This window comes from Crinia signifera, chromosome 5, assembly GCF_055691185.1.
Source record: "Crinia signifera chromosome 5, ASM5569118v1, whole genome shotgun sequence".
NCBI classification, from domain to species: Eukaryota; Metazoa; Chordata; class Amphibia; order Anura; family Myobatrachidae; genus Crinia; species Crinia signifera.
The window spans coordinates 156470435-156483000 of record NC_139221.1 but is presented as its reverse complement, the minus strand read 5'-3'; the positions used below and the strand labels follow the sequence as shown (position 1 = coordinate 156483000).

The 12566-nt window shown below is 43.4% G+C and overlaps 1 protein-coding gene across 1 annotated transcript; it reads right to left on the bottom strand.

Annotated features, from left to right (window-relative positions):
* Nucleotides 1-6175: 6175 nt before the first annotated feature.
* LOC146080654 (small nuclear ribonucleoprotein Sm D1-like) lies at nucleotides 6176-11044 on the bottom strand. The gene is made up of 4 exons (XM_083188139.1): nucleotides 10868-11044; nucleotides 10078-10154; nucleotides 7525-7716; nucleotides 6176-6409 (listed from the first exon to the last, which is right to left on the bottom strand). Exons 1-4 carry the CDS (start codon nucleotides 10879-10881, stop codon nucleotides 6333-6335), a joined length of 360 nt encoding a protein of 119 aa, XP_083044265.1. The 5' UTR covers nucleotides 10882-11044; the 3' UTR covers nucleotides 6176-6332.
* Between the last annotated feature and the right edge of the window lie 1522 nt (nucleotides 11045-12566).

Genomic DNA, 12566 nt, shown 5'->3' with positions numbered 1-12566 from the left:
CTATGGGCAACATGCCATATTCGGTAGAACTCCCATCTCAGTAAATTTAACTCACTGTGCTCAACTTCAGAATAGATGAACATTCTGCATGTATCTTAGCCTGGTTGAAGGTACTAGGAATATCACAGGTGACATATAATCTTAGAAGCTCAGATGATAAGCACATCATGATCATTTGGCATATATGTATAAAGCTGCCCATACATTAGCAATCAGTTGGGGCCATTTGACAAATTTGTAATGACTGCCCTAAACCATTGCTGATGTACGGACTTCCCCAATTGACTATTGTGATCAAAAAGTGATCGCAACTGCCATTGCAAATTGACCAACATGTTTACAATCTGCAATGGATAGGACTTGCGATTGCTAATGTATGGTGGCAATCTGTCTTTTGTGCGTCCGTTTTGACAATCATATTCTTCCACTGCTGACAATCACTGCTATAGAGATAACAATTAGGTCCTGTATGGGAATTTTCAGTTTGAAAATCCAATGTGAAGATCAAAAAGATGTGTAAATAACTGGTACATATCTTTAGTGTATGGGTGTTGATTGTAAAGGCCCCCATACACTAGTCCGACGCAGTTTCCTTTGCACTCCCCTGGAGAGCTACCTTACGATTTGGCGCTTGTTGTGCCATTTTTTGCATGAGATTTATCACATGTCAAGACTCCTGGGGAAGCGCTGAGCGGCAGCAGAATTAAACGAAAAAGAATTTGGGTTCAGCTTCAATACTTTGTTACACAGAATAAAGGTATCTATTTGGATTTACACAGCAATTCCGTTTCATTGGAATAACTATATTAATGGGGTATTTTCACACTTCTACTAAAGGGATACTCTCTGGTGTGCATTCATGCTAAACAATTGTTTTTACAATTTATAGTAAACTTTTTTTGCTGAGGGCAGAATAATTAATACATGACTCCGCATTTCAGAATGTCACAATCTGCAGAGGTGTCCACATACATAGCCTTGTTTCATGCGAACAGCCCTTGACTCGGTAGCGATGTTCTTCTTGCAAAGTTTTCCAATAAATAGTGTTAGAAGCAAATAGGCTGCAGAAGCAGCTATGCTGATTTAAATATGTGGCATGACTGTGGCTGTATCTGCATATGAAATACTATGTTACACTGTCTTCCAGGAAACCACTGTAGCTGTGCTGGGAGTGGGCAGACCTTGAGCAATAATCACTGCATAGCATTGTCATTAATGCACACCCCTTCCTGGATAATACTACACAAATGTTTACAAGGCAGGAAATAAAGTGCTATTAATGCTCCATCACCATCATCCTGGGAGCCACAGAGATAGCCTTATACCCCTTTCACATCACACCTAGGACCTGGGCTATGGCCGGCTTGGTTACTTATAAACCCGAGTGGAGGTGCAGTGTGAAAGCACGACAGCTTATAACCTGGGTCGACCAACTCGGTAACTCAACCTGGGATATAAGAAGGGTTAAACCTGTGTCACCCTCTGTATAATGGGAAACCAGGGTTTAATGTGTCAATGCCTAATTTTTTCCAGCATATAATTTCCATAATTAAGATTTTAACCATGCCCATAACATTAATATAGTCTGAGATATTATAATCTTTTATCCCATAAACCAGGAAATATTGCATATCAAGTTACGCATTTTAGCGCATACGCCATGTTTAGTCTCTAAATGATTGGAATTATATTAGCTATCAGATGACAGTTATTAGAATTTCATATCAAGTTGCACTCACATTTTATACAAATTATAAGTTCACACTATAGATTTAAGATACAGTAACAAGGGGCGTGTCTGCAGGCTATTGATAGAACCGTAAACAAAGGGGTGGGCCAGTGATGAATGGAGCCCTCCAAAGGGAGTTTTCTTGTAAAGGGAATTTAATCAACTAAGGCAGTGTGTTTTTAGCAGCAGACGGAAGGAGATATGGGACTGACTTCGCCAGGACATGTTGAGGAATAAGTATCTAATGTTATTTACTGTGTATCAGGCATGGCTCGGAATATTGATAATGGATAGAGCTTTTATTTATGAGAGTATGGTTCAGGTATGGAGTGTTGAATGTCTGAGAAGGTTAAATGATTGGAAGGTATGTGAAACGTGACTGTAAGAGATAAAGTGATGATTGGAATCTGTTATATATACATATATATATGGGTATTTGTAGCTGTTATGATTTGTGAGCAAGGACTTCCTTAGAATTGGTAGATATAGCCGTGTGCGTTTACATGTGGACAAAGTGAGGCCTAAGCCTGCTGCTGCCATGTGGCAAGGCAACGGCCTAGATCCTGGATCTTTTGTATGCAAGGAGTGTAAATAGATTCCTTTTGTTTGCTATGTGTCTGGATATTTAAACTAGCCAATGTGTGTCCAAGTGTAGTTGTGAAACTGAAAGCTTTTAAAGTATATTGTCTGGCTAGAGTATCTAGATAATCGGATGTAATAGGTCTGTAAGAAACATGTGCTGTGAGTGTAGTCCACTATTGTATGGACTCTTTGTATTCAAGTGTGTGTGTTTGCTCAAAGGGACGCATGTATTTGAAAGCATGTGTTAGGCTATGCGTGAGCATGTATGGATTCAAGCATTTGTGCTTAATCGAATGTGTGTCTACGTCCCAGAATGGATTAGCTCTGAGCTGTTTCTATCTAAGTGTGTGAATGCTTTGTGTAATATCCAGTGAGAATATCTAGATAAACTGGCGGATAAAACCAATTTATATGTAACAAGTGTTGTTTGCATGTGCTCGGATGGTGAGTGCATTTCCATGCAAAGTGATTATGGTATAGCCAGGCCTTGGATTGTATAGTGCCATTTAGGTGCTCTGTTCAGAGAAGTACATTGTAGCTTAATGATATTCAAATTGTGTATGCTGCAGGTTTAGTGTGTTTGATGAATGTGCAAGTTGTATTCAGGATTGTGAGTATCACATGATGCAGGTTAGAGGTAATTTGGAGTAAATGTTGTGGATAGAAATTATGAATGTACAGTCAGTTTATGTTTGGTTGCCATGCGGCAGTTTGAGTCCTAGATTGTTAAGGTTCCTTTGTGTGCCATGTGGCGGTATCTAAAATGGTGGACACAAAGACTTGGTTAATCTAAAATGGCTACTTCTTCATAGCCACGCCCCCCAGCACTGTATTCACATACACATATTTAACACTGTGGTTAACTGTATTTAAGGATGCTGGTGTAATTAATCATATTAATTATAATATCTGTATTGTTATATTGTGTAATCCATGATACAGTTTCACCTGCTTACATTCATAAATAATATTCATTGATTATAATTCTGGACATTCGCTTATTGGTTGCGTGCGACATGAATAAATTAGATAGACTTTGCATATATAAATAAATGGACTTCCTTAAATGTGAAAGAGTCGGACCCTGGATTGCAATGTGTATTATTTTGAATAGGAGTCTCCCCTCTTCAAAGTGCACCATAACACCCCTTTCACATCACCAAAATAACCTGGGTCAGGGTGCAGTGGGAAAGCACCAAAGTGAAATAACCCAGTCGAGCATCCCAGGATTAAAGCAAGGTTATACACGGGTTGGCAATATGGCAATATGAAAACCCGAAGTGTTGAGTACAAAGACTGTGGGTTAAAATGACCAGATATTCTCTATCCTGGCATGAATAAAGCTGGAACCCCTTTTTTAAGAGTCCCCTCTTATAATTGTGATCACCAGCCCATATCCTGTATACAGTACACATAGGATAGGGGAGGACACAATGTGTGCAAGCCCATACACTGTAAACTTATTGTATGCAATTTGGACTAGATCGCATCGCATACATTTTGCAATGCAATGAGATGTGCGGGAGCGGGCATCTCATCACACCCAGCAATTAGGATGAATACATCTGCCCCATTGTGCCATATAGCAATTATGAACATTTATGTGCTATATAAATTTGGCTGACAGCAGTTTATTACCATGAGTTTCTGCTCATTTGCCACTTTTACTATGAAACCCAGAAAATCATTATACTAGATTTAGAGGTAGCTTAGAACGTGAATAATTTTATTAATATAAATAAAAGAAGAAACACAGAGAAGGGGTCAACATAAATTGTTCTTGCTAGAAGGCAAGACCATGATAGATAATACCATTACACCCCTATCCAGAGGTGAATGCTAGGACCAACAAGAAAGGGACCAGGTGTAGTAAACACATTAAATTAGGAATTACATTTAAGATTATACTATCTAATTTATAATATACCGAATAACTGTTTAAGACAAAAATGACAACACTATATACCAGATAGTTTTAATTAGAACAGGCAACAGGAAACGACCACCTAATGCACCTCTAAATACAACCACTAAACCAGTAGTTCCCAAATGTTTTGAATCCGGAAACCCTAGAGCAGGCATGCCCAAAGTCAGGCCCGGGGGCCAATTGCGGCCCGTGCTGTCATTTCAAATGGCCCCGCAGCCTCCAGCTGGAAGTGGGCAGAGCATCAGATGTGGGAAGCACACTAAAGGTGAGGCGCCAGCGAGCACACCTTTACCTTGCTGTCTGCTGCAGTGAGGAGGTGCCGGCCGCCACAGTCAGATGTGTTTGGCATCCTACCCCTGCTGCTGCAATTGTATATCACCTTACTCCACAATCAGAGTGACAGCAGTGTTTGGGGAGGGGGGCAGCAAGGGGGAAGCTTGCTCCTGTAACATGCAGAGTGGAGGAGGGCAGCAGCGGGAGCCCAAGCATCTCCTGTCCTTGCAGTGCCTGCTTTGCCTCTCCTTCCTCTGGCTTAGACAAGAGGCTTGGAAACATACAGAGAATGGAGGGGGCAGAGTGGGGGACATACAGTGAAGGAGGGTCAGGGGGACATACAGTGAATAGGGGCAGTGATGGGGTACATAGTGAATGGGGGTCATACAGTGAAGGAGGGTCAGGCTTGGGGACATACAATGAATGGAGGCACTGATGGACATTAAGAGAAGGGGGGCAGGCTGTGGGACAGTGAATGGGTGCAGATTGGGGAACATACAGTGAAGGAGGGGCAGGCTGGGGGAAATACAGTGAAGGGGCAGGCTGGGGGAAATACAGCGAAGGGGCAGGCTGGGGGACAGAGCGAATGGGGGCAGAGTGGGGGACCATTCTGATGTGATTAATGATTCAAAGAATGTCAGGTTGAATGGTCGACCCCCACATTTTCACCTCACCAAATCTGGCCCTCGTCGCAAAAAGTTTGGACACCCCTGCTCTAGAGCTTTCCTTGCAGAGTTGTGTTGTGCCTTTTTGTCATTAAAGTCGCAGCCCCTTATCTCTGCATATCTTATGCAAAATGTTAAGAAATATACTGTACGTAGTGTATATAGGTAACTGTACGTAGGTAACTAACTCCACATGGAGTATCGATAATGTGTGTGAGACCACATTTGTTATATCAACATATAGATTATATTTGATCTTTACTTAACAGAATGTCTTGCCCATTGTAGAGATTAATGTAATCAAATGTATTGACCTTATTTAAAAAAGGAGGAAATATTACCATGCTGCTGCTGGGTTCTTGCATGGTAATCCATAAATTCAAGATTCAGATGTAAGAAGGATTATATGTGCCAGTACCACTTCTCCCCCATGTATGGAGGAGTAGCTTGCCATATGACATGGGACCTATATGTACCTTCCATTATCAACGCCGCTATCTACAAGAAAACACACCAATATATGGTGCAAGGTGTGAACATTCAAACCATTCTGACAACTGCAGTTATCGATTGCAACAGCTGAAGTTGTCCATACACCACAGCATGGACAGTGTTGTCCCTTACTGCGGCCACTGCCAAGCAGGGGCTGCACAGGAGATCTTGCAAGAGTAACAAGAGCTCATGCATGCCCAGTGAAGCCAGCTGTGAGGAAAGATGCAGCTTAACAGTACAAGGCTAAAACACTCTAGCAGAGATCACAGGTGGTGCTGGTGATGAAGAGAGCTCTGAGATGTTTTATCTTCAGCATCCATGATAACACAGCTCAAAGCTGCTGCTTCCTGTTACCATTTACCCCTCAGTACCTGAAGCTATTGCTTAAACACTCACAGGCAGTGGTAAGTGCTGCAGTTATTTGAATTTAGCCCAAAAAGTTATCTAGCTGCCAACTTCTCAATCCAAAGTGATCTGTTCTCTACCGAGTAAGATACAAAGAGAAGATTGCAAGATTCACTTAACAGTTTTATTCAAAAGACAAAATGTTTCATAAACCCCCAATATGGATGAGAACACACTCAAGATCCCTTACTTAAAAATTTAACAAAATCTGTACAAAATGATATTTCTTGTCCATAGGATTACGGCTTTTCTTCTTAAACTATCGCCTTGGTCCTCCTCTTCCCCTGCCACGTCCTCTGCCTCGGCCACGGCCTCTTCCCCTGCCACGACCAGCAACTGTGTAGAGAAAAAAAAAAAGAGAAAAGTATATTACCCTTACAGCACAAGGTAGTTGTAGACAATTTAAGGCACAATGGAGTAGATGTATTAAGCCTGGTACAGTATTGTTAAAGTGGAAGGGAATAATGCACCAGCCAATTAGCAGTGTTTGAAAAATGACAGTTAGGAGTTGACCTGCTGGTGCGTTATCACCTTACACTTTATCATTACTGTATCAGGTGTAAAACATCATCCTTAATGAGCAAGATGTACGAATTATACAAGTTTCTAACATGAGTTTTTACATAAACAACGGTGAATTAAAGAGTAAATGTACAAAGATGCAGTTAAACGGCTAATACAGCAGGATGCATCTCCAGTATAAAAAAAATTGCAACCTGCCATCATCAGCAAAAGATCACCACCCAGATGCTAACAGCATCAGTTATCTTAAGCTGTGTGCACATGGGCAAAAATCGCTGGCAATACGGTCGCTGAGCGACCGTATTGCCAGCGATTGTAGTGTGCACCAGCGATAAATCGCCGTGTGCGCGCTCCCATTTTCAGCCAACTAATGGGCTGCTCCTCTGACCAGACTTCCCCTCTTCTCCCGGCAGTGTGTCATTTTCATCAGCGACCATCTCTGGTCGCTGATGAAAACGGGACAGTGGGCATTACGATTGCTGAGCAATATATTGCCATATTGCTCCGTGTGTACACAGCTCGGCACGCTATTTTATTCTCCGCCAGTATTGCGGCGGTTGGGATTCCGGCGTCGGTATTTCGACTGCCGGGATTTTGACTCCCTCCGACTAAATATGTGGCAGGAGCTTCAGGTGTCAATCGAAGGGTGAAGATCATAGTCTTACCTTCTACATAAAGGAAGCAGCAAAACAATATTAAGACTATGCATCTGAATGGCTCTATTCACACAAATATTGATACAACACACCAAGTATCTACCTCAACTTGAAGTAGAACAACTTTAATAAATACAAAACTACTCAACAACTTCAAATCCAACTCCTTGGAGCTGAACAGATTAGCATGTAACAGTCACCATAGCAGTCAACAACAGACACCCAAGTCTTTGGGTTAACTTGAAGAAAATGGATACCCAATTTATAACTTACCAGCCTCTCTCTTCTTGGATTTAACTTTTGGTTCTACGTCAACAAGTAATGTGTCAAGGGGTAAGCTGTCTGGCAGGATAAAGTAACGGATATTATTCCCCCGAATACTTAATGTCTCCAACTGGACTGGCTCTCTATTCTTCACTGTCATTTTTACAGCCTTCAGATGAGTATTCATGCTCACATCAACCCCTGGAATTAAAAAGAAAATGAATTAGAAAGAAAAGCATAAAGTTATCCCACCACATTCATCTGAGCAAAAAAAATAATTAAAAAAAAAGAAAGTAAATTGTCAAATCTTATTTTCCGCATTTTGGAAATGTTGTAATTGCTCTATAAAAAAACAACCCCATGAGGGCATAGCTAAGGGGGGTTTTGTGAATGGTGCATAGAAAAAAAAATAGACCAAGTGCAACTGCTTCTGGTAAGGGTGCAAATATAAGACTTCCACCAATTACCACAGCCTTTTAGCAGTGGCCAGGGCTATTCTTTGGAGCCTGCACTTACTGCAAACTTCTGTTCGAGCCTCCTGAGGATTGACCAGAAAGCAGCACTAAGTAGAGCATTCTGCCCTTTTCACGGCTGCAGTGAATACAGAGTTTCCAAAATTCCATCATTGCAGTCCAATTCTAAGGATATTCATGCTTTAGTCCAGTTGGTTACATTAATTGACTGAAATACACAAGCTTGGATGTTCTTAGAACCTGGACTGTAATTGCAGAGTTTGTTAAACCCATAGCTTAGGGAACCTTATCCAGGAATCTGTAGGATAAAGCCAGCCAAATATATATGTACAGCACAAGGAAAAGGGCTTGTCATTTAATAGCTCCGGGCCAAGAAATGTCCTTTTCCGCAAATGGTAAATATCAATCCTAACTGAATCTCTCGTAGAACATTTTAAGTAGATCTAATGCCGCCCATACACGCTGCGATTCCCGGTGGTGCAATGTGTGCTTTGAGGTGCGCGCTCCCACGGCACCTCATCGCACAGTACAAAAAGTATGTGCTGCACATACTTTTTGTACTTGCTTTTCATCACATCGCATTGCATGCAATGCGATGTGATGGATGCTATTTAAGCCCAGAATGCACGCTGGGATCGGAGCGTGTATGGGCTCCTTAAGAATTAGTTTTCAGACACAAGTGTGATGCTTTTTTCTCCATCATTTGTAAGAATTCACTAAACACAAGGAAACAAGTATATAGAAGGCTGACAAAGAAATAAGAACTCACATCAGTAATACGTGAGAATGATCCACTTGATCAATGATCAAGAGCCATCTACTCCCAAAATCAGTATGCATGTTACCCTTAATATTAGGCACAGAGTATGGGATGCACGTCAACCTTCGCAGGGCATAAAGTAAACAATAAGAGTTGGGCTACCAGGGCATAGAGTTACAGACAATGCAGGGGTGTGTCAGGTGCACAGCAGTCACTGGTATAGGACTGTACCAGCAAAAGATAACATCCTTACAATAACATTTCAGTAGAAGCTTTAAACACAGTAAAATGTGCCAGGGGAGGAATCTGTATGAGGGGAGAGAAACAGCCAAGAAAATGATTGAGGATGATTAAAATGGAGAGGCGGATGAAGGCTCACATCTAAAGGGGGGGGGGATTCAATTGTTTTGTCACAGGAGCTACGCAACTGTTGGCACCTATCAATTATTGGCCATGTCAAATTCAACATGCAATGAATTAGCAAAATAAAACTACATTTTTCCCCCATCCTCAATCTAAACAAACAGTTACATTGCCCAAACGCCTTACTTTGGGCAGGTTTCTTCTTCCAAATCAGCAGGATGGGAGCTGTGACAAGTTACGGCCACTTGGGGCCCAAACAACTGAACAGCTTTTGTCACTTTAGATCAGTGGTTCCCAACCCTGGTCCTCAAGTACCCCCAACAGTGCATGTTTTGCAGGTCTCCACACAGAATCACAAGTGCTATAATTAGCTCCACCTGTGGATCTTTTCAAATGTGCCTGAATAATGAGTGCACCTGCCAGGTGACCTGGAAAACGTGCACTGTTGGGGGGTACTTGAGGACCAGGGTTGATAAACCAATGACCACTTTCATATGGAAGAACAAGGCTGCCAGGAATAGTGTGGCGATGTACAGTGGGAGTGTTAAGTGACATAACAAAGAATGCTCTCTCCACTACTTCTCTCCCATTCTCACGCATAATGGAACCAAGAGATTGTATATTTTAGACTAATCCAGCATAAAATGTGGGGGGAAAAATACATTTTTTAGTCTAATAAATAGATCAGTTTTAGGAATCATATCTCAGAATTTGCTTACACTTACCACATTTGACAAAAAGTACAATAGTTAACCCAAGATTAACACCTCACACCAACACTCCCACATACATATGCAAACTTATTAGATACAAACACTGATTTAGAAACCAGAATGGATATCATGACCAAAAAGACATGATAAAGGGAGGAGGGTGACAATATCATACTGTACACTATACCAACAAGAGATATTTCTTATATACAGTAGATGACAATAATCCACTGCATCATGTATGCATTCCTACCTGTGATAGTGCCATGGACCTGGGTCCCATTTTTCAATTCCACCGTCACAGTTTCATGGCTCAATTTCATCAAGAATCTGCGAAGACACAGATGGAATAAACATTTAACTATATTTGCCAAGTGCTACTTATCCACCATCCAATTCCAGGTTTATAGATATTATTCTGGCAGCACCAGGCAACCCCAGTGACCCTGGTAGCCTGCACACCCCCAAACTGTCTCCAGCCTGAACCCCTAACCCCCCTGCCCAGCATCCTGCACACCTCCATACTGCCTGCAGCCTGAACCCCCCTGCCCAGCATCCTGCACACCCCCATACTGCCTGAACCCCTGCCCACCCCCATACTGCCTGCAGCCTGAACCCATAAGCCCCCTGTGCCCAGCACCTTGTCCCCCCCATCATACTGTAAGCAGCATTAACCCCTAAACCCACTATGGCCGGCAGCCTGCACAACCCCATACTTCCAACAGCCTAAACCCCCTGTGTCCAGCAGTTTGCACACCCCCACACTGCCGCTAGCCTGAGCCCTACTGTGCCCGGCAGCTTGAACCCCCTAATCTTCGTGTGACCGGCAAACTGCACCCCGACCCCTTCTGTGCCCGCCAGCATGCACACCCCCATACCACAGGCAACACACCCCACTCCCACCCTATAGTGCCTGCCCTGCTGCCTGCACAGCCCCAGTGCAGGGCAGCGTACACAAGCCGGCATCTCTCCTACAGCAATCTAGGAGCTTTGTTCCCGCCGCACGCACAATCCGCAGCCATCCAGCCCACGCAAAGCCTCACCTAACCAGCTTCATGTCTGCCTGCGGCCGCTGCAGAACGGTCTCCCTCACACAGGAACAGACGGGGTATTAGCAGGATCGCTGCGGTATATATTCATGTACTAACAGACGATACTGGAAGGCGCCTAACTAGAAGCCGCAGTGAACCGGATGTTGCAGTACGAAGAGGCGGAAGTAAACACTGTGCACTAGGGGGTAGGAGTATGTCTCCGGCTCCGACGCCATTTTGGTGCAGACCTGGTTAATTGTCAAAACTGAAGGGGCTCTAGAGTAGAGACACTACTCTGGTTTACTCCGGCTCATTCAGGAAATTCGGACTCGGAGTTTCAGCGATTCAGATCAGATGCTGGCCGGACATTCGCTGCTTCTTGGTGGCTCCTTCATATTTGGCAGATATTAGTAATAAGATCCGTACGCCGTCGTCTTGTTCTTGGAGGAGTGACTGTGGCTGTATAACTTAGTGATGTATTAAACAAGCACGTGTTACACAAAATAATGTCACCACTACAGTGTCTGCGTGACTTTCCCAGCTATGTACAAAAACAGCTGTTACCCTCACCATCTAATCTATCTATCTATCGGCGTTATTCTAGTTCACTCTTTCTGACAAAATCCTTCTTAGATGGACAAACCATGTGCACTGCAGGGGGGCAGATGTAAAATGTGCTGAGAGAATTAGATTTGGGTGAGTTATTTTGTTTCTGTGCAGGGTAAATACTGGCTGCTTTATTTTTACACTGCAATATAGATCTCAATTTGAAGTAAAACCCCACCCAAATCTAATTCTCTCTGCACAAGTAACTTCTGCCCCCCTGCAGTGCACATGGTTTTGTCCATCTAAGAAGGATTTTGTCAGAAAGAGTGAACTAGAATAAGGCCCTATATCTCAAAATACAACATCATTTTTATGGGTATAAACCGGACGAAGGACAAAAACCCCAGACCGGACATCAAACTCTGCATTTTGAAGCTTGTAGCGTCCGGTCCGGGGGGTGTCCTGTCCGGGGGGCCTGCCTGTGACACCTGTCATCAGGTAGAGGAGGAGGGGTAGAATAAAGTGTCCCTGTATGGTCCAGGCATGTAGCAAAAACTGGACGGTCCGGACCACATGGGGAGGCTGTAATCTCCCCCATGTCACTGGTGAAAGCTATCACAGGGACACACACCCCCCCCCCCCCCGGACCAGACACCCCCGGACCGGACCCTACAAGCTCCGGACTGCAGATTTTGATGTCCTGTCCGGCGGTGCGGAGACTAGTACGGGTCCGGTTTTTACATAGTCCCCATCAGAGGGCGCCAGACACAAAGATTCAACAGTACTGTTCCCTAGGCAACCTAGCGAGCAGGAAAATACAGAGTGGATGCTTACACATCTACTCGCATGCGGCCGCTCACCATCAAATTATTTATTTCTCCTTTGCAGCTAAAAGTCAGTCTAAACTGACTTTTATCCTGGCTGGAGTTGGCCGAATTTGGCAGAATTGAAAAATCTTATTCAAAAGACTGGATGGCTGCTGTTTGGCTGAAAGAGCTCTGTCAGCCAATCAGCGGCCTCCTATTCGGGCAGCCGCTGAGAGAGCTCTCTTAGCTAATCAGAGTCCGCCAGTCTTTTGAATAGGACTTTTCAATTCTCCCCATCTCACCCCACTAGCATGAGGCACAGGCCTAGGGGCGGCACCTACTATGGGGCGGCAGCTGCT